We start from the raw sequence: 23,665 nt of genomic DNA, 5'->3' as shown, positions 1-23,665 counted from the left end.
GAAAAAAGAAACAGGCAGTAGAAGCCATCACTATCCACTGGGTAGCTGTGAAAAATAATGCCATTGTATCCATGGAACCTAGGCAGTAGGTTGGTAGACAGCAACCACCCAGGGAGGTACTACCCTCCTGCCAAGTGAGTGTAAAACAAAAGCCTGTAATTGTTTTACACGATGGTAGGGTTGCTGGTGTCTTTTTTTGTCTCACATGTATGCAGGATTTCGTGTACATCTTGCTACTTCTACTTACACTTGGGTCACATTACACATGATAACGACATATAAAATACTGAGAGGAATTGACAAGGTGGACAGAGACAGGATGTTCCAGAGATGGGACACAACAACAAGGGGTCACAGATGGAAGCTGAAGACTCGGATGAATCACAGGAAAGTTAGGTAGTATTTCTTCAGTCACAGAGTTGTCAGAAAGTGGAATAGTCTGGGAAGTGATGTAACGGAGGCAGGATCCATACATAGCTTTAAGAAGAGGTATGACAAAGCTCATGGAGCAGGAAGAGTGACCCAGTATCGACCAGTGAAGAGGCGGGGCCAGGAGCTATAATTCGACCCCTGCAACCACAACTAGGTGAGTATGTGCATGTACAAGTATATATATACACACCCCTCTGGGTTTTCTTCTATTTTCTTACTAGTTCTTGTTCATTTCCTCTTATCTCCATGGGGAAGTGGAATAGAATTCTTCCTCTGTAAGCCATATGTGTCGTAAAAGGGGACTAAAATGCCAGGAGCAAGGGGCTAGAAAACCCTTCTCCTGTATACATTACTAATGTTAAAAAGAGAAACTTTTGTTTTTCTTTTTGGGCCACCCTACCTCGGTGGGATGTGGCCAGTTTGTTGAAAGAAAGAAGAAGATCCATGGAAGTCCATGAAGAAGTAGAACAGAATTCTTCCTCCATAAGCCATGCATATCATAAGAGGTGACTAAAATGCTGGGAGCAAGGGGCTAATAACCCCTTCTCCTGCATATACAGTGGACCCCCGCTTAACGATCACCTCCAAATGCGACCAATTATGTAAGTGTATTTATGTAAGTGCGTTTGCAAGTGTATGTTTGGGGGTCTGAAATGGACTAATCTACTTCACAATATTCCTTATGGGAACAAATTCGGTCAGTACTGGCACCTGAACATACTTCTGGAATGAAAAAATACCGCTAACCGAGGGTCCACTGTATTACTAAATTCAAAAGGAGAAACTTTTGTTTTTCCTTTTGGGCCACGCTGCCTTGATGGGATATGGTCGGTTTGTTGAAAGAAGAAGAAAGATATCCATGGAAATGCTAAACTCATAAGTGACGTACAGCATATGTGAATAATGATCAACTCCTCAACCTGTTCACAGAGCACATTTACACACTACAGATGTGCAGAGAATCTACAAACCAAAGACCTGTCAAATCTATATGGTGAGGGGCTCTATATATACACTGCACTACATATATTATACTGTACCATATAGTACTGCACTATGTCTTCTACTTTCAACAAACTGGCCATATCCCACAGGGGCATGGTGGACCAAACAGAAAGCAAAAGCTTCTCTTTTTAAATTTAGCAATATATACAGAAGAAGGGGGTTACTAGCCACTTGCCCCCAGCATTTTAGTTGCCTCTTAAGACATGCATGGCTGATGGAGGAAGAATTCTGTTCCACTTCCCCATGGAGGTAAGTGGAAATACACAAGAACAAGAACTAGGAAGAAAACAGAAAACCCAGAGGGCTGTGTATATATATATGATTGTACATGCATGTGTAGTGTGACCTAAATGTAAATAGAAGTAGCAAAACATACCTGAAACATACCTACCATCATGTAAAATAATTATAGATTTCCATTTCACACTCATTTGGCAGGACAGTAGTACCTCCCTGGGCAGTTGCTGTCTACCAACCTACTACCCACATACTGCACTATGTATATATACTATACTTACTATAGTAGATTGTATTGTGCAGTAATAATGGATAACTAGACATTCATGATCTTCTTGAAAAATATAATCTGCACAGAAGTCTTTAAGACTTTTTTTTTTTTCAACAAGTTGGCCGTCTCCCACCAAGGCAAGGTGATCCAAAAAGAAATAAAATCCCCAAAAAGAAAATACTTTCATCATCATTCAACACTTTCACTTCACTCATACATAATCACTGTTTTTGAAGAGGCACCCAGATACAACAGTTTAGAAGCATATATAAAGACATATAACATATCCCTCCAAACTGCCAATATCCCAAACCCCCTCCTTCAAAGTGCAGACATTGTACTTCCCATTTCCAGTACTCAAGTCCGGCTATATGAAAATAACCTGTTTCCCTGAATCCCTTCACTAAATATTACCCTGCTCACACTCCAACAGATCGTCAGGTCCCAAAAACCATGTTTCCATTCGCTCCTATCTAACACGCTCATGCACGCTTGCTGGAAGTCCAAGCCCCTCGACTACAAAACCTCCTTTACCCCCTCCTTCCAACCTTTTCGAGGATGACCCCTACCCCACCTTCCTTCCCCTACAGATTTATATGCTCTCAATGTCATTCTACTTTGATCCATTCTCTCTAAATGACCAAACCACCTCAACAACCCCTCTTCAGCCCTCTGACTAATACTTTTATTAACTCCACACCTTCTCCTAATTTCCACACTCCGAATTTTCTTCATATATACACCACACGTTGCCCTTAGACAGGACATCTCCACTGCCTTGAACCGCCTCCTCGCTGCAGCATTTACAACCCAAGCTTCACACTGATATAAGAGAGTTGGTACCACTATACTTTCTTGCATTCCCTTCTTTGCCTCCATAGATAACGTTTTTTGTCTTCACATATACCTCAACGCACCACTCACCTTTTTTCCTTCATCAATTCTATGGTTAACCCCATCTTTCATAAACTGACATGTAAACTCCCAAATATCTGAAAACATTCACTTCTTCCATACTCCCTCTCTCCAATGTGATATCCAATTTTTCTTTATATAAATCATTTGATATTCTCATCACCTTACTCTTATCTATGTTCACTTTCAACTTTCTACCTTTACACACCCTCCCAAACTCATCCACTAACCTTTGCAACTTTTCTTTAGAATCTCCCATAAGCACAGTATCATTAGCAAAAAGTAACTGTGTCAACTCCCATTTTGTATTTGATTCCCCAAAATTTAATCCCACCCCTCTCCCAAACACCCTAGCATTTACTTCTTTTACAATCCCATCTATAAATATATTAAACAGCCATGGTGACATTGCACATCCCTGCCCAAGACCTACTTTTACCGGGAAGTAATCTTCCTCTCTTCTACACACCCTAACCTGAGCCTCACTACCCTCATAAAAACTCTTTACAGCATTTAGTAACTTACTACGTATTCCATATACTTGCAACATCTGCCACATTGCTCCCCTATCCACTCTATCTTCAAGATGTTACATTTTCTCTTGTTACCACAAAGGCCATCTCTCACCAAAGTAGAGCATCTCAAAGAAAAAAAAAAGATAAACACATTCACCATCATTCATTCAATGGCAGTCTTGCCCAAAGAACAAGGACATCACAATGGCATTATTTATCAGCAAAAGACAAAAAAAACAGTGATGCCATGTATACACTTTATCTTCACTTGCATGTCAAAACATTTCACTTACCATGGAGAACCTTAAAGTTGGTTCTGATTCATCTCCATCTTCATAAGAAAACACTTCAATAGATCCATCATCTCTTCCAACAATAAGATCCCGTACCCCGTCCCCAGTCATGTCATGGTGATCCATACACGTCACACCACCATGCTGTGAGGTACTGTTACTACTCACTGTAGTGCCGCTCTCACAAACCCAACAATGCATGGCAGAGCCCCTGAAAAAATTATTTTATTTTATTATCACACTGGCCGATTCCCACCAAGGCAGGGTGGCCCGAAAAAGAAAACCTTTCACTATCATTCACTCCATCACTGTCTTGCCAGAAGGGTGCTTTACACTACAGTTTTTAAACTGCAACATTAACACCCCTCCTTCAGAGTGCAGGCACTGTACTTCCCATCTCCAGGACTCAAGTCCGGCCTGCCGGTTTCCCTGAACCCCTTCATAAATGTTACTTTGCTCACACTCCAACAGCACGTCAAGTATTAAAAACCATTTGTCTCCATTCACTCCTATCAAACACGCTCATGCATGCCTGCTGGAAGTCCAAGCCCCTCGCACACAAAACCTCCTTTACCCCCTCCCTCCAACCTTTCCTAGGCCGACCCCTACCCCGCCTTCCTTCCACTACAGACTGATACACTCTTGAAGTCATTCTGTTTCGCTCCATTCTCTCTACATGTCCGAACCACCTCAACAACCCTTCCTCATCCCTCTGGACAACAGCTTTGGTAATCCCGCACCTCCTCCTAACTTCCAAACTACGAATTCTCTGCATTATATTCACACCACACATTGCCCTCAGACATGACATCTCCACTGCCTCCAGCCTTCTCCTCGCTGCAACATTCATCACCCACGCTTCACACCCACATAAGAGCGTTGGTAAAACTATACTCTCATACATTCCCCTCTTTGCCTCCAAGGACAAAGTTCTTTGTCTCCACAGACTCCTAAGCGCACCGCTCACCCTTTTCCCCTCATCAATTCTATGATTCACCTCATCTTTCATAGACCCATCTGCTGACACATCCACTCCCAAATATCTGAATACATTCACCTCCTCCATACTCTCTCCCTCCAATCTGATATCCAATCTTTCATCACCTAATCTTTTTGTTATCCTCATAACCTTACTCTTTCCTGTATTCACTTTTAATTTTCTTCTTTTGCATACCCTACCAAATTCATCCACCAATCTCTGCAACTTCTCTTCAGAATCTCCCAAGAGCACAGTGTCATCAGCAAAGAGCAACTGTGACAACTCCCACTTTATGTGTGATTCTTTATCTTTTAACTCCACGCCTCTTGCCAAGACCCTCGCATTTACTTCTCTTACAACCCCATATATAAATATATTAAACAACCACGGTGACATCACACATCCTTGTCAAAAGCCTACTTTTACTGGGAAATAATTTCCCTCTTTCCTACATACTCTAACTTTAGCCTCACTATCCTCGTAAAAACTCTTCACTGCTTTCAGTAACCTACCTCCTACACCATACACCTGCAACATCTGCCACATTGCCCCCCCTATCCACCCTGTCATATGCCTTTTCCAAATCCATAAATGCCACAAAGACCTCTTTAGCCTTATCTAAATACTGTTCACTTATATATTTCACTGTAAACACCTGGTCCACACACCCCCTACCTTTCCTAAAGCCTCCTTGTTCATCTGCTATCCTATTCTCTGTCTTACTCTTAATTCTTTCAATAATAACTCTACCATACACTTTACCAGGTATACTCAACAGACTTTTTTTTTTTTTTTTTTTTTATCACACTGGCCGATTCCCACCAAGGCAGGGTGGCCCGAAAAAGAAAACCTTTCACCATCATTCACTCCATCACTGTCTTGCCAGAAGGGTGCTTTACACTACAGTTTTTAAACTGCAACATTTACACCCCTCCTTCAGAGTGCAGGCACTGTACTTCCCATCTCCAGGACTCAAGTCCGGCTTGCCAGTTTCCCTGAACCCCTTCATAAATGTTACTTTGCTCACACTCCAACAGCACGTCAAGTATTAAAAACCACTTGTCTCCATTCACTCCTATCAAACACGCTCACGCATGACTGCTGGAAGTCCAAGCCCCTCGCACACAAAACCTCCTTTACCCCCTCCCTCCAACCTTTCCTAGGCCGACCCCTACCCCGCCTTCTTTCCACTACAGACTGATACACTCTTGAAGTCATTCTGTTTCGCTCCATTCTCTCTACATGTCCGAACCACCTCAACAACCCTTCCTCAGCCCTCTGGACAACAGTTTTGGTAATCCCGCACCTCCTCCTAACTTCCAAACTACGAATTCTCTGCATTATATTCACACCACACATTGCCCTCAGACATGACATCTCCACTGCCTCCAGCCTTCTCCTCGCTGCAACATTCATCACCCATGCTTCACACCCATATAAGAGCGTTGGTAAAACTATACTCTCATACATTCCCCTCTTTGCCTCCAAGGACAAAGTTCTTTGTCTCCACAGACTCCTAAGTGCACCACTCACCCTTTTCCCATCATCAATTCTATGATTCACTTCATCTTTCATAGACCCATCCACTGACACGTCCACTCCCAAATATCTGAATACATTCACCTCCTCCATACTCTCTCCCTCAAATCTAATATTCAATCTTTCATCACCTAATCTTTTTGTTATCCTCATAACCTTACTCTTTCCTGTATTCACCTTTAATTTTCTTCTTTTGCACACCCTACCAAATTCATCCACCAATCTCTGCAACTTCTCTTCAGAATCTCCCAAGAGCACAGTGTCATCAGCAAAGAGCAACTGTGACAACTCCCACTTTATGTGTGATTCTTTATCTTTTAACTCCACGCCACAAACTTATCCCCCTATAATTTTTGCACTCTCTTTTGTCCCCTTTGCCTTTATACAAAGGAACTATGCATGCTCTCTGCCAATCCCTAGGTACCTTACCCTCTTCCATACATTTATTAAATAACTGCACCAACCACTCCAAAACTGTATCCCCACCTGCTTTTAACATTTCTATCTTTATCCCATCAATCCCGGCTGCCTTATCCCCTTTCATTTTACCTACTGCCTCACGAACTTCCCCCACACTCACAACTGGCTCTTCCTCACTCCTACAAGATGTTATTCCTCCTTGCCTTATACACGAAATCACAGCTTCCCTATCTTCATCAACATTTAACAATTCCTCAAAATATTCCCTCCATCTTCCTAATACCTCTAACTCTCCATTTAATAACTCTCCTCTCCTATTTTTAACTGACAAATCCATTTGTTCTCTAGGCTTCCTTAACTTGTTAATCTCACTCCAAAACTTTTTCTTATTTTCAACAAAATTTGTTGATAACATCTCACCCACTCTCTCATTTGCTCTCTTTTTACATTGCTTCACCACTCTCTTAACCTCTCTCTTTTTCTCCATACACTCTTCCCTCCTTGCATCACTTCTACTTTGTAAAACCTTCTCATATGCTAACTTTTTCTCCCTTTCTACTCTCTTTAAATCATCATTCCACCAATCGCTCCTCTTCCCTCCCGCACCCACTTTCCTGTAACCACAAACTTCTGCTGAACACTCTAACACTACATTTTTAAACCTACCCCATACCTCTTCGACCCCATTGCCTATGCTCTCATTAGCCCATCTATCCTCCAATAGCTGTTTATATCTTACCCTAACTGCCTCCTCTTTTAGTTTATAAACCTTCACCTCTCTCTTCCCTGATGCTTCTATTCTCCTTGTATCCCATCTACCTTTTACTCTCAGTGTAGCTACAACTAGAAAGTGATCTGATATATCTGTGGCCCCTCTATAAACATGTACATCCTGAAGTCTACTCAACAGTCTTTTATCTACCAATACATAATCCAACAAACTACTGTCATTTCGCCCTACATCATATCTTTTATACTTATTTATCCTCTTTTTCTTAAAATATGTATTACCTATAACTAAACCCGTTTCTATAAAAGTTCAATCAAAGGGCTCCCATTATCATTTACACCTGGCACCCCAAACTTACCTAACACACCCTCTCTAAAAGTTTCTCGTACTTTAGCATTCAGGTCCCCTACCACAATTATTCTCTCACTTGGTTCAAAGGCTCCTATACATTCACTTAACATCTCCCAAAATCTCTCTCTCTCCTCTACATTCCTCTCTTCTCCAGGTGCATACACGCTTATTATGACCCACTTTTCGCATCCAACCTTTACTTTAATCCACATAATTCTTGAATTTACACATTCATATTCTCTTTTCTCCTTCCATAACTGATCCTTCAACGTTACTGCTACCCCTTCCTTTGCTCTAACTCTTTCAGATACTCCAGATTTAATCCCATTTATTTCCCCCCACCGAAACTCCCCTACCCCTTCAGCTTTGTTTCGCTTAGGGCCAGGACATCCAACTTCTTTTCATTCATAACATCAGCAATCATCTGTTTCTTGTCATCCGCACTACATCCACGCACATTCTAGCATCCCAGTCTTATAAAGTTTTTCTTCTTCTCTTTTTTAGTAAATGTCTACAGGAGAATGGGTTACTAGCCCATTGCTCCCGGCATTTTAGTCGCCTCATACGACACGCATGGCTTACGGAGGAAAGATTCTTTTCCACTTCCCCATGGACAATAGAAGAAATAAAGAAGAACAAGAGCTATTTAGAAAAAGGAGAAAAACCTAGATGTATGTATATATATATATGCATGTGCGTGTCTGTGAAGTGTGACCAAAGTGTAAGTAGGAGTAGCAAGATATCCCTGTTATCTAGCGTGTTTATGAGACAGAAAAAGAAACCAGCAATCCTACCAACATGCAAAACAGTTACAGGTTTCTGTTTCACAGTCATCTGGCAGGACGGTAGTACTTCCCTAGGTGGTTGCTGTCTACCAACCTACTACAGTACTATGAAAAAATTATTTTGGCAAATATATTTGACTGACTGATGATTTAAAATACTACATACCCCATATTTAATGGACTAGTAGGGAAAAGCAGGTGGTGGACAGAGATGAGATTGTGTTGCCATAATTATAACAATAATGGATAATTCTGCAACCAACTGACTCTGGCCATCTCTTCTGAATCAGCTGAACTCACAGATTTTTTCCCTTAATTCCAAGGTCCATTAAATCAAGGTCTATTAAATCGAGGGATAAGAAAATATGACTTGGATTTTATTACTAATTGTTTTGATAGCATGGCAAAAAAGAATACGTACCAAATTCAGACAATGAAGAAAAATACTGGCATGGGGAAAATCAAAGCAATAAAACTCACAATACCAGACTTTGTTATGGAATGCTGGGCCTAACTTACAGATTGAGAAGACAGTAGCTACACATTCTCACAAATGAAACGATAAGGAATCAGTTTGTTCACTAATCCAGATACTATTGACTCTGGTGGCATTTATTCTTTTCTTCCATGCTACACCTCATATTAAAAAGCTTTCACACGGTACAGCAGTGTTTCACACCCAAGTTGCTGGATGATCCATCAGTCTTTAAGGTTTATCCCACTAATAGCCTCCATGAGAACTGCAGTCCATTGAAAAATGTTAAAATATAGCTGGTCATATTTTGACCTCTGAATATAACATATCGTAATGTTCTATTCCTGTGACCACCAGATGAAATTACAAGCAGAGTTTCAACTTTTCTTCCTAAGCCGACACCATACTTGTGATTAATCAACTATTAAGAAGTGTATTTCAATAAAGGGAGTAAAAATAGGAAAAAGAAAAGGAGGAGGAGGAGGAGGAGGAAGGAAATGAGAAAAGAATGAGGAATAATAAGGAGGATGACAATGTAGAGGAGAGAATAAAGTAATAGAAATGAGACAGATGATGATCATCATCAAAGTATCAATGTATGAAACCCAAAAAAAACTTTGCAATATATTATTATAAACAGGTATAAGAAGTCTTTAAATTATGCAACAGTCATGCAGAACAATGGAAAAACTGTAATTGCAACATTTCATTTCATTCCAAAAGTAATACAAATCTTTCTTCTTTCAACACACCGGCTGTATCTCACCGAGGCGGGGTGGCCCAAAAGGAAAAACGAAAGTTTCTCCTTTTACATTTAGTAATATATACAGCAGAAGAGGTTACCAGCCCCTTGCTCCTGGCATTTTAGTCTCCTCTTACAACACGCATGGCTTACGGAGGAAGAATTCTGTTCCACTTCCCCATGGAGGTAAGAGGAAATAAACAAGAACAAGAACTAGAAAGAAAATAGAAGAAAACCCAGAGGGGTATGTATATATATGCTTGTACATGTATGTGTTCTAGGTAGTAGGTTGGTAGACAGCAACCGCCCAGGGAGGTACTACCGTCCTGCCAAGTGAGTGTAAAACTGAAGCCTGTAATTGTTTTACACGATGGTAAGATTGCTGGCGTCTTTTTTTTATCTGTCTCATACACATGCAAGATTTCAGGTATGTCTTGCTACTTCTACTTACACTTAGGTCACACTACACATACATGTACAAGCATATATATACACACCCCTTTGGGTTTTCTTCTATATTCTTTCTAGTTCTTGTTCTTGTTTATTTCCTCTTACCTCCATGGGGAAGTGGAACAGAATTCTTCCTCCGTAAGCCATGCGTGTTGTAAGAGGCGACTAAAATGCCGGGAGCAAGGAGCTAGTAACCCCTTCTCCTGTATATATTACTAAATGTAAAAGGAGAAACTTTCGTTTTTCCTTTTGGGCCACCCCGCCTCGGTGGGATACGGCCGGTGTGTTGAAAGAAAGAACATGTATGTGTAGTGTGACCTAAATGTAAGTAGAAGTAGCAAGACGTACCTGAAATCTTGCATGTTCATGAGACAGAAAAATGGACACCAGCAATCCTACCATCATGTAAAACAATTACAGGCTTTCGTTTTACACTCACTTGGCAGGACGGTAGTACCTCCCTGGGTGGTTGCTGTCTACCAACCTACTACCTAGGAGTAATACAAATACGTAAACCATACCACGGGCGGGATTTGAACCCGCAGCCAGAGAGTCTCGAAACTCCAGACCATCGCGTTAGCCACTGGACCAGTGGCTAGCTGGTTCAGTGGCTAACGCAACGGTCTGGAGTTTTGAGACTCTCTGACCGCGGGTTCAAATCCCGCCCATGGTATGGTTTCTAATACAAATATATGAACTCTCAACACTGACCTTCCTAACTGCACCAGGCCGACCTTTCCATCAGATGTGCCATACAACAACTTATCGCCATTTTCACCACCATCATTGTAGAAGAGTTGAAGACTGGTTGGTGGAGACGGGAGCTCAACCGAGTACAACACCTCAGAATCTCTCATAACTCGAAGCAGGCGATCCTCACAAGCCAGAATGGGCACTAAATATTTCATCTGTTGATTGTATTGATAATGAATATGCTGTAAATTAAAATAATACATGTTCAATAAGAAATAAAGGTATTAATAATGCAACAGGTCACTACCTTAGTGAGGAAATGACTGGTGTGCCTTCCTTGAGTACATGTTTGATATCATTAGGCTCAATTTTTACACTCAGCTCATCTTTAATAATTCAAGACTTTAAATAGTTTAGAAACTGACAAGTTGAAGAAAGAGACAATTTTGCAATATTTGGGATTTCTATTGAAGAAATGTTTCTGACCTGTATTTCTACAGTCTGTACAATCAAAGGTTAGCTGCTGCTACTTACTCTTTCCACTGGCAGTGTGATGACATCATTAATTTTATCAGCAGCTAAGTAAAAATTGGAATCTTGGCAGTCATGATAATGGTTGTAAACATAGTCTCCACACACAAGTAAATCACTACCACTGATGTGCCTGGGGAAGATAATGTGCATCTTTTAGATATGTGAAAGAGAGGGAAAGAAAAGTTTGAAGAAAGAATATGAAAGTGAAGGAAAGGGAAAGTGAAGATGAAAGCAAAAGAATGAGAAAGAAGAAAGGCTGAGAAATCACTGCAGACTGAATCCTCTTTATTTTCACAGTTCAATTTTATAACCAATTAGCTTTCTATGTATGTATAGTATCCAAAAATTTGATAAATGGCTACCTTTCCAGAAGTGAAAGCAACACTTAGGGAAAACGCACATGCAAGATATATTTAAATACTGGAGCACTGCCCAGCATGGAGACATTATGAATTACAGTGGAACCTCAAAAATTGAACGTAACACATATCGAACGTTTTGAAAATAAGACCCTTTTTTCGGACAAACTGTGTCCCTATTATCGAACGCGCCCCTATTTTCGGACCGCCGGGTACGGAACCTGTCCACCTCCCCATGGGGACGTGAGCAGTCTAGCTTTGTTTATGCTTGAGTGAACACTAACCTGCGCTCTCATTCACACATTTTACGATTATTTCATTGTGTTTAGTGCTTGTGGGACTGTGAAATAAGCTGCCATGGGTGCAAAGAAACTTGCTAGTGGTACCCCTGTGGTAAAGAAAGTGAGAAACACCATAGATGTGAAGAAGGAAATAATACAGAAGTATGAGAGTGGAATGATGTCCAAATGCTTGTGGAGAAATACCACCCTGAGCAAGCTGAAACAAGCCATCTTTGCAACAAGTTCAGTGACAGAGACATGTCCCATTTTAGGGAAATGTTAAAGAGGCACCAGAAACAGAGGATTGTGGACAGTTATTTTGCGAGACAGGGGTCCAGTGACTCTCAAGTTGGTCCTAGTGGCATTAAAAGACAGAGAAGGGAAGTAACCCCAGAGAGGACTTTACCTGAAGTCCTCATGGTGGGGGATTCTCCTTCCAAACACTAACCCCAACTCCCTCTCTCCTCCTCCCTATCTTCCAGATGCCATCACCAATCTTCAATAAAGGTAAGTAAAAATGTTATTTTATATGTATTACTATACATAATTAAAGACTATAGTATTTGTTGTATGTAAAACTGTAATTAATCTCTATTAAATGTATTTTTTGTGTGAATATTTTTGGGTTTCTGGAACGGATTCATTGTATTTCCATTATTTCTTATGGGAAATATTGCTTCGAATATCAGATTTTTCGAATTTAGAACTAGCTCCTGGAACGGATTAAATTCGAAATATGAGGTTCCACTGTACAGTACTTTTCAGTCTTAGGGAGGGTGAGTGGGTGAGTGAGTGGAATATACTTTGTGAGGTGGTGGAGGAGGCAAACATTATACAGAACACAGATTCAAGAGCAACATGATCAGGCCAGTGATGCTGGTCAATTAGAGAAAAGGCAAAGGCAGGAATTAAGACTCAGCCCCAGCAAACACAACTAGGCAAGCACAGATGGCACCCAGATTTAAAACACCCTATGATGTGGGCATTTTTTTTTTTTTTCTTTTTTCAACAAGTCGGCCGTCTCCCACCAACGCAGGGTGACCCAAAAAGAAAGAAAATCCACAAAAAGAAAATACTTTCATCATCATTCAACACTTTCACCTCACTCACACATAATCACTGTTTTTGCAGAGGTGCTCAGAACACAACAGTTTAGAAGCATATACGTATAAAGATACACAGCATATCCCTCCAAACTGCTAATATCCTGAAACCCCTCCTTTAGAGTGCAGGCATTGTACTTCTCATTTCCAGGACTCAAGTCCGGCTATATAAAAATAACCGGTTTCCCTGAATCCCTTCACTAAATATTACCCTGCTCACACTCCAACAGATCGTCAGGTCCCAAATACCATTCGTCTCCATTCACTCCTATCGAACACACTCATGCACGCCTGCTGGAAGTCCAAGTTCCTCACCCACAAAACCTCCCTTACCCCTTCCTTCCAACCTTTTCGAGGACAACCCCTACCCCGCCTTCCTTCTCCTTCAGATTTAAATGCTCTCCATGTCATTCTACTTTGATCCATTCTCTCTAAATGACCAAACCACCTCAACAACCCCTCTTCAGCCCTCTGACTAATACTTTTATTAACTCCACACCTTCTCCTAATTTCCACACTCCTAATTTTCTGCATAATATTTACACCATACATTGCCCTTAGACAGGACATCTCCACTGCCTCCAACCGCCTCCTCGCTGCTGCATTCACAACCCAAGCTTCACACCCATATAAGAGTGTTGGTACTACTATACATTCCCTTCTTTGCCTCCATACATAATGATTTTTGACTCCACATATACCTCAATGCACCACTTACCTTTTTTCCTTCATCAATTCTATGATTAACCTCATCCTTCATAAATCCATCCGCCGACACGTCAACTCCCAAGTAATCTGAAAACATTCACTTCTTCCATACTCCTCCTCCCCAATTTGATATCCAATTTTTCTTTATCTAAATCATTTGATACCCTCATCACCTTACTCTTTTCTATGTTCACTTTCAACTTTCTATCTTTACACAAACTCCCAAACTCATCCACTAACCTTCGCAATTTTTCTTTAGAATCTCCCATAAGCACAGTATCATTAGCAAAAAGTAACTGTGTCAATTCCCATTTTGTATTTGATTCCCCATAATTTAATCCCACCCCTCTCCCGAACACCCTAGCATTTACTTCTTTTACAACCCCATCTATAAATATATTAAACAACCATGGTGACATTACACATCCCTGTCTAAGACCTACTTTTACCGGGAAGTAGTCTCCCTCTTTTCTACACACCCTAACCTGAGCCACACTATCCTCATAAAAACTCTTTACAGCATTTAGTAGCTTACCACCTATTCCATATACTTGCAACATCTGCCACACTGCTCCCCTATCCACTCTATCATATGCCTTTTCTAAATCCATAAATGCAATAAAAACTTCCCTACCTTTATCTAAACACTGTTCACATATATGTTTCAATGTAAACACTTGATCTACACATCCCCTACCCACTCTGAAACCTCCTTGCTCATCTGCAACCCTACATTCTGTCTTACCTCTAATTCTTTCAATTATAACCCTACCGTACACTTTTCCTGGTATACTCAGTAAACTTATTCCTCTATAATTTTTACAATCTCTTTTGTCCCCCTTCCCTTTATATAAAGGGACTATACATGCTCTCTGCCAATCCCTAGGTACCTTCCCCTCTTTCATACATTTATTAAATAAAAGTACCAACCACTCCAACACTATATCCCCCCCTGCTTTTAACATTTCTGTCATGATCCCATCAGTTCCAGCTGCTTTACCCCCTTTCATTCTACGTAATGCCTCACGTACCTCCCCCACACTTAAATTCTGCTCTTCTTCACTCCTAAAAGATGGTATACCTCCCTAGCCAGTGCATGAAATTACCACCTCCCTTTCTTCCTCAACATTTAAAAGTTCCTCAAAATATTCTCGCCATCTACCTAATACTGTACCTCCCTCTCCCCATCTACTAACTCCCCTACTCTGTTTTTAACTGGCAAATGCATACGTTCCCTAGGCTTTCTTAACTTGTTTAACTCACTCCAAAATTTTTTCTTATTTTCATTAAAATTTCTTGACAGTGCCTCTCCCATTCTATCATCTGCTCTCCTTTTGCACTCTCTCACCACTCTCTTTACCTTTCTTTTACTCTCCATATACTCTGCTCTTCTTATAACACTTCTGCTTTGTAAAAACCTCTCGTAAGCTACCTTTTTCTCTTTTATCACACCCTTTACTTCATCATTCCACCAATCACTCCTCTTTCCTCCTGCCCCCACACTCCTATAACCACAAACTTCTGCATTTTTAAAACTCATCCAACCCTCTTCAACCCCCCACTACTCATCTTTGCACTAGCCCGCCTTTCTGCTAATAGTCGCTTATATCTCACCCGAACTTCCTCCTCCCTTAGTTTATACACTTTCACTTCCCTCCTACTTGTTGTTGCCACCTTCCTCTTGTCCCATCTACCTCTTACTCTAACTTTAGCTCCAACTAAATAATGATCCGATATATCAGTTGCCCCTCTATAAACATGTACATCCTGGAGGCTACCCATCAACCTTTTATCCACCAATACATAATCTAATAAACTACTTTCATTACATGCTACATCATACCTTGTATATTTATTTATCCTCTTTTTCATAAAATATTTATTACTTATTACCAAATCTTTCTCTACACATAGCTCTTATGTGGCCTGTGAGATCAAAGTAAGGTGCAATGTACATATATACACTCGTTGTATACAACACAATAAGCACACAAACATAATTATCAATATATTGTTTACAAAACTTGTTTACAAAAACAAACAATACAAAACATTGTTTATTATTATTGTTCTATAATATATATACCAATATACAGTCACTGAACATATTCCTATTAGTTCTGCAGCTTGTGGAACTCTGAAACATGGTGTCATACACAATGGTGTTTTATCTTTCTCCCTCATTCTATCTCTTTCAATCTGTCTCTCTCTTTCTATCTGTCTATCTATCTCTGTCTCACAGGTACACATAAATACAAGTATACATAGTATAAATTACCTAGGATAACCCAAGAAATCCAGACAAAGTGCTATACTCTGCTTGAAGATGTGAGTAAAAGTGATGACGCAGTCTTGTGGCTCTCTGAGACAGAGAGCTAGATGGATAGACAGGGAGCTTGACAGACAGGCAAATAGACAGACAGAAATGTTAGTATACCAGCAAAAACAAAGGGAGGGCGATGTTCATCTCATCTTTTGGCATCAGCTCTACCCTCATTTACCCTCATCAAACGTCAGCACTTATCAGATGTTATCTCCCCTTATCTTGTTACTGTCATGGGTGAACATTTATTATTACATATTATTATTATTACCTATTATTATTATTATGTATTATTATTATTATTATTATTATTATTATTATTATTATTATTATTATTATGTATAATTATTATTATGTATTATTATTATGTATTATTGTTATCATTACGTATTCTTCTTCTTCCTCCTCCTCCTCTTCCTCCTCCTCCTCTTCTTCCTCCTCCTCCTCCTCTTCTTCTTCCTCCTCCTCCTCCTCCTCCTCCTCCTCCTCTGCCTCCTCCTCCTCTTGCCTCCTCCTCCTCTTGCCTCCTCCTCCTCTTGCCTCCTCCTCCTCTGCCTCCTCCTCCTCCTCCTCCTCCATTCTTGGAACAAGTTTGAAGAGCTTGTAGTTCATAATCACTATCATTATCATCACCAATGCTCACATCTGAGTCTGGGATTTTGGGAAATAGGAGTTTCCTCTTTGATTCTGGTACAACTGAACGACGGCCCAGCACCAGAGGTGGAAGGCTGTGGGTTGTCTGGGTTTTCCTCACTATTACCCATATTATGGTCATTAGTTTCGGTCAAAACCTCACCAGAACCTTGAAACTCATCTTCACTGTCACTTCCATCTGTATTAGAACTGTCACTGGGGAACAAAAATGTCCCAATTCGCCGAGGAGTGAGGAACTTCTTACCACAGGGCACGGTGGAAATTGTGTACTATGATGGCATTCCCACAATGCACCACTGGGTCCCAGATTTTTTTCCTACTGCGCACACCCACCACACAGACCCATTCTCTCACATCTAGGCTTATCAGCCTTTTCCTGTGAGATTTGAGGCCGCTAGAATTTATGCGTACTAGTACGACAAAAACCCCTACGCGTAAGAAATTAAAGGCTTCCCATTTACATTTACCCCTGGCACCCCAAATTTACCTACTACTCCCTCCACAACATTTTTACCCACTTTAGCATTGAAATCCCCAACCACAAGTACTCTCACACTTGGTTCAAAACTCCCCACAGCATTCACTAAACATTTCCCAAAATCTCTCTCCTCTACACTTCTCTCTTCTCCAGGTGTATACGCTTACTATAACCCACTTTTCACATCCAACCTTTATTTTACTCCACATAATCCTTGAATTAATACATTTAAAGTCCTTCTTTTCCTGCCATATCTTATCCTTCAACATTATTGCTACTCCTTCTTTAGCTCTAACTCTATTTGAAACCCCTGATCTAATCCCATTTATTCCTCTCCACTGAAACTCTCCCACCCCCTTCAGCTTTGTTTCACTTAAAGCCAGGACATCCAGCTTCTTCTCATTCATAACATCCACAATCATCTCTTTCTTATCATTTGCACAACATCCACACACATTCAGACTTCCCACTTTGACATTTTTCTTATTATTCTTTTTAGTAATCTTTACAGGAAATGGGGTTACTAGCCCATTGTTTCCGGCATTTTAGTTGATTTTTACAACACGCATGGCTTACGGAGGAAAGATTCATATTCCACTTCCCCATGGATATAAAAGGAAAAGTAATAAGACCAAGAACTATTAAGATAAAATCAAAGAAAACTCAGATGAGTGTGTATAAATAAACGTGTACATGTATGTGTAGTGTGACCTAAGTGTAAGTAGAAGTAGCAAGATGTACCTGTAATCTTGCATATTTATGAGACAGACAAAAGACACCAGCAATCCTACCATCATGTAAAACAATTACAGGCTTTCGTTTTACACTCACTTGGCAGGACGGTAGTACCTCCCTGGGTGGTTGCTGTCTACCAACCTACTACCTATATGAAATACTGACTACAACATTCAGAACCTATTAATTAGAGTCAGACCCACAAATATTGATCTATAATTATTATTATTATTATTATTTTTTTTTTTTTAAACAAGTCGGCCATCTCCCACCGAGGCAGGGTGACCCAAAAAGAAAGAAAATCCCCAAAAAGAAAATACTTTCATCATCATTCAACACTTTCACCTCACTCACACATAATCACTTTTTGCAGAGGTGCTCAGAACACAACAGTTTAGAAGCATATACGTATAAAGATGCACAACATATCCCTCCAAACTGCTAATATCCCAAAACCCCTCCTTTATTATAATTATTTATTATTATACTCAAAAAGAAGCGCTGAACCTACTAGGGTCATACAGCGCTGATAGATTTGTATAGATACCGATACTTGACACTAATGTGAAATACTGATCCCTGTCAATGTATGTAGTCAATTTATGCAATGCCTGCAATCAATTTCAAGAGTACTTCCACCCTTGCAGCCCAGCCAGAAGTTAGACTTCTTTACAGATTTCCTTATCAACTGGGGAACTTCAGACTGCAGACCAATATATCCATCACAGCCTGGCTAGTAAGTAAGTTAATTTAGGTATACATAAATAGTTACATAGATTATTATACATGGTAGCATATGTGTAGAAAACTTAGGATAACCCAAAAAAATCAGACAGAGTGACTTATTTCCATTGAAGTCCTGATATGATAATCACATACACATATAAAGCAAGTTTTATTGTATTAAGGACATAATACTGGTTAAAATAAAAAAAATAAAAAAAAATTACAAAGATTTCTTGACTAATTCAACTTACATGGATTTGATTTCTTCTGTTAGGTTTGTGTCAAAACCCAAGAACTGCTTCCCTTTCTTTGTATAGCCTCTCACTTCATTGCCAGATGATAAAAATATTTTATCTCTTATTGTTCCTGTTTAAAGAAAAACTTATTAGAGAATAATGCTTTGATAAAAATTCAGCAGGTATCTAATATTTTCAGTTTTTGACAGTAGAAATCTGAGTGCAGCAATCGCTGTACAAGTTCCCCAATTTCACCTATTGTTGCAAATCACTTGTATGGCAAACTGCAAAGTTATGCCCAATCAGAAGTGTAATTCTATACCTTTTCTGTATGCCAGTAGCTGTAATAAGAAAAATATTATACAGGTGTAAAACATATTACATGTGACAACTGACAAGTGCAGAGCAAAGCCAATGTTAAAATATTATGTAGGTCAGTGAAGCAAGAGCAGTGATAACTATTCACCAGAATGTAGCATTACTGCAGAAAGTATAAATCTATTTATTTTATCTGTAACAATTTAGGTTCATTTCCTTCACAGCTCAGTCTCAGACTTTACAGTGAATATTCTTAAGAAAGACTCACACATTCAAGCTTTGTCACAAACCAGTCACCTTAGAGCATTGGTGAAACGATATCTGCAGATCATGGTGCTGCTGATAACTACATGCAAGAATTTAACCCTTTGATTTCAGAAAAAAATTTAATAAATACAAATATTGGTGTAAAGTACTGTACCACAAAATTAAGATATGTAGTTAAAAAAATATATGAAAATCAAAAACAAATTTTAGTATTAAATAACAAAACAATCTATGAAGTATTTTTTATGTTAAAGTTATTTACATGCCAGAAATTAAACCTAAAAAAGGCTTACCAATAGCTCCTCCCAACTCCAAACGGGTTATGCTTTTTTCAGTCTGTGCCCTAAAACCAAACTGGACTTCTCCTCGTTTCATAGTGAAGAGCTGGATCACGCCATCATGATCTCCCACTACCACCTACATACATATGTCAATTATTTTGAAGTCAATCATATATATGAAAAGGATCCTTTTATATTCATCACTACACAATACAGTACTCCATTAATTGAGTGAACCATACACTAACTGCCCAGGTAATACAATCAAGTAACCCACATTTGACAGCACAGAAATAATGTGAGCATGTCTGATCTACTGGAAATCCTCCTCAAACATGTTATTTCCGTACCGTTGAATGTGGAATACTCAACAACATTCTATTATTATATTCTGTAGTAAACAAATTATTAAAACTAAAAAAAGATAAAAAAAATTCTAACAGAATATAAGAAATGCCTTTCTAATGAAAAAGAAACTGCAGAACTTAATGAGGAATCCTCAACCCATATAACTCATGTCTCCTGTAATATATCATAAAAGAAAGAAAGAATTGATCTGAAGATTGATTTTAAAGGTTGTGGCAGTGGAGAATAGTTATGTGGAATGAATGCTAGGAATATATGTACATAGTTGTAACTGGAGGGGTATATGTGTTTGTGGCAGTGATTTGGAGTAAAGATTTGTGGGAGCGAGATGAAGGAGTAAAGGTTTGTGGAAGTGAGTTGGAGGATTATATGTGTGTGACGGTGAACAGGATGTGGTAATGAGTTGTGGAAAGGATGCTGGAGTGAGTTTAACAAGTACAGAAGTGAGTTGAAGGAGTTCTGGAGTTGCAATGGTGTGAGTTAGAAAGGTGGGAGCGATTTAAAAGGGTGAGAGTACGACAGAGGGAAATGGAGTGAATTGTGGATATGTATGGAGTAAGGCGAAAGGATATTTATTAAATGAAAGAGCAAGGTAGAGGTGTGTGAGTGATCTATAAGCGTATAGATCTGGAGCATATCTGGAGGGTGTTTCAGGGGTCAATGCCCCCAAAGCTCAGTCCATGATCATGCCTCGTGGTGGATCAGGGCCTGATCAACCAGGCTGTTAGTGTTGGCTGCACGTAAACCAACATATGAATCACAGCCCAGCTGGTCAGGTATTGATTTTAGGTGCCTGTCCAGTGCCTTCTTGAAGACAGCCAGGGGTCTATTGGTAAACCTCCTTATGTATGATGGGAGGCAGTTGAACAGTCTTAGGCCCCTGACACTTACTGTGTTGTGTCTTAGTGTACTCATGGGAATAAGCTGTCAAGGTTTTATAAAAAATTTCTTAAAATGAACATTATCACTGTACCTTCTGCTGTGTTTTTGGTGCGCTGTTAGGAATAACACGTAAACATCGCGAAGAGGTCAGTCCAACTTGCATATAATCTATGCGTGTCAGGTTTAATTCCATGCCAGCAATCTGAAAACAATTCATCCATATTAAACTTAATCGAGGGAAGCACTAAACCCATAGGGATCAGATATCCATATTATAATAATCAGCAAAACTTCTATTACAATGCAAGGGATGCAAACAGAAATAATTCACAGTGTCTTGATTGGGTTAGTGTGGGTTAAATCTACACTTTATTATTATTAGTATTACAATCAAAACTAAGCGCTAAACCCACAAGGGTCATACACCTATTACATTGACAGATCGATAAACCCGTAGGGGTCATACAGTGCCTGGGGGAATTGGGAGACATTCAGGTTCGATGTAAGGGAAAGGTAGATCCAATTCCCTGGATCAAAAGCTTTTCACTGGCATCAAGGTCCTTGAAGATATAAAACCAAAATAAAAAATCTTACTTAGTTAAAACTTTAAGTAACTCCTTAGTCTTCTATAGCGCTCTTTCCTCCTATATTTCTATATAAACTCTCCACAATACTATACAAAACTCTTCATCACTAGCTAATTTTTTTCCTTAATTCTGCGTTTTATGTGGGTTTTTTAATTAAAGTTCCAGCGAATAACTACTCCAAAATAAGTTTTGGCTGGAATGTTTTTAACTTCCAGTGAACTTGTCTGAATGTTTGCATTATTGTGTCCGAATCCTTGCAATGTTGTGTCCGAATACTTGTATTCTTGTGTCCGAATGTTTGCATTGTTGTGGCCGAATGCTTCCGTTGTTATGCAATATGATTGCATTGTTACGTCCGTATGATTCCATTGTTACGTCCGTATGCTTCCATTGTTACGGCAGTATGAGTTTACCTGGAGTTTACCTGGAGAGAGTTCCGAGGGTCAACGCCCCCGCGGCCCGGTCTGTGAGTACAGTAATACGTCCGAATAATTGCAATGCTATGTCCGAATGCTTACAGTGCTATGTTATATTTGCAAGGGAGAAAGCGCTAAACTGTATTTACCTGGAGAGAGTTTCGGGGGTCAACGCCCCCGCGGCCCGGTCTGTGACCAGGCCTCCTGGTGGATCAGCCCCTGATCAACCAGGCTGTTGCTGCTGGCTGCACGCAAACCAACGTACGAGCCACAGCCCGGCTGATCAGGAACTGACTTTAGGTGATTGTCCAGTGCCAGCTTGAAGACTGCCAGGGGTCTGTTGGTAATCCCCCTTATGTATGCTGGGAGGCAGTTGAACAGTCTCGGGCCCCTGACACTTATTGTATGGTCTCTTAACGTGCTAGTGACACCCCTGCTTTTCATTGGGGGGATGGTGCATCGTCTGCCAAGTCTTTTGCTTTCGTAGTGAGTGATTTTCGTGTGCAAGTTCGGTACTAGTCCCTCTAGGATTTTCCAGGTGTATATAATCATGTATCTCTCCCGCCTGCGTTCCAGGGAATACAGGTTTAGAAACCTCAAGCGCTCCCAGTAATTGAGGTGTTTTATCTCCGTTATGCGCGCCGTGAAAGTTCTCTGTACATTTTCTAGGTCGGCAATTTCACCTGCCTTGAAAGGTATGGCTCGAACAGCACCTGAGAATGTAAAATATTGTGGTTTGATCCAAGTTAGGGAAGGACAGCCCATATTCATTGTATCGAGAGGTTTTCACCAGCATCAAAGGGGAAATAAGTCACCTCATTTGACTTATTTTTCTGGGGAAAGGTTTATCATTCATAAATATGTTAATATGTAAGACAGTTTTAATCATCTAAACCTGAGTAATTGAATCGAGGGTGCTCGTGTCTTGGTAGGCAAAGCTCTTGATTCACACGCTTAGAATTCAGGTTCGATTCCTGGTGCAGTTGAAAACATTAGGACGTGTTACCTAAAGACATCTGCTGTCCATGTTCACTCATCAGTAAAATAGGTACCTGGGTGTTAGTCGACTGGTGTGGGTCACATCCTGAAAAAATTGACATAATTTGCCCGAAATGCTCTGCATAACAAGGAGCTTTCTATATAGTAGTAGTTAATTACTTAACAGAGATTCTGGTTAGTGAAGCCAATAATTTCGGTGGGTGGTTGGTGCGGCCCTGAGACCGTCACGACCAATGTAAGATAAGTTAAGATTTTGTTGGGATTTTTAGCCCCGGAGGGTTAGCCACCCAGAATAACCTAAGAAAATCAGTGCATCATCGAGGACTCTCTGGCTTATTTCCATTTGAGCTCTTAAATCTTGTCCCCCAGGATGCCACCCACACCAGTCGATTAACACTCAGGTTACCTACTTGCTGGGTGAACGGGACATCAGGTGTAAGGAAACACGCCCAGTGTTTTCATCCTTGCCGAGGATCGAGCCATAGACACAGCGTGTGAGGCGAGAGTGTTCCCTACCAGGCCACGAGCCACTTTATTTAAGCACAGGTACACCTAAGTACAATTATCACACATGTGTAAA

The 23,665-nt window shown here is 40.1% G+C and overlaps 1 protein-coding gene across 3 annotated transcripts in view; it reads right to left on the bottom strand.

Annotated features, from left to right (window-relative positions):
- LOC128700598 (BBSome complex member BBS7) overlaps positions 1-22,353 on the bottom strand; it is a 54,070-nt gene extending 31,717 nt beyond the window's left edge. Inside the window, exons 1-7 of one of the 3 annotated variants that reach the window (XM_070098957.1) lie at positions 22,236-22,353; positions 21,175-21,285; positions 19,848-19,971; positions 18,985-19,099; positions 11,367-11,496; positions 10,851-11,047; positions 3,669-3,879 (exon numbers count right to left, since the gene is read on the bottom strand). In XM_070098957.1, the coding sequence (XP_069955058.1) occupies positions 3,669-3,879; positions 10,851-11,047; positions 11,367-11,496; positions 18,985-19,099; positions 19,848-19,971; positions 21,175-21,276 (879 nt within the window). In that variant the 5' untranslated portion in view covers positions 21,277-21,285; positions 22,236-22,353. Of the gene's footprint in view, positions 1-3,668; positions 3,880-10,850; positions 11,048-11,366; positions 11,497-18,984; positions 19,100-19,847; positions 19,972-21,174; positions 21,286-21,549; positions 21,577-21,677; positions 21,924-22,235 lie in introns of those variants that run through there. The other 2 variants (XM_070098956.1, XM_070098958.1) reach the window with 2 other exon arrangements.
- Positions 22,354-23,665: the final 1,312 nt, after the last annotated feature.

Source organism: Cherax quadricarinatus, chromosome 65 (genome assembly GCF_038502225.1).
Source record: "Cherax quadricarinatus isolate ZL_2023a chromosome 65, ASM3850222v1, whole genome shotgun sequence".
NCBI lineage: Eukaryota > Metazoa > Arthropoda > Malacostraca > Decapoda > Parastacidae > Cherax > Cherax quadricarinatus.
This window is presented reverse-complemented; position numbering and strand designations above follow the sequence as displayed.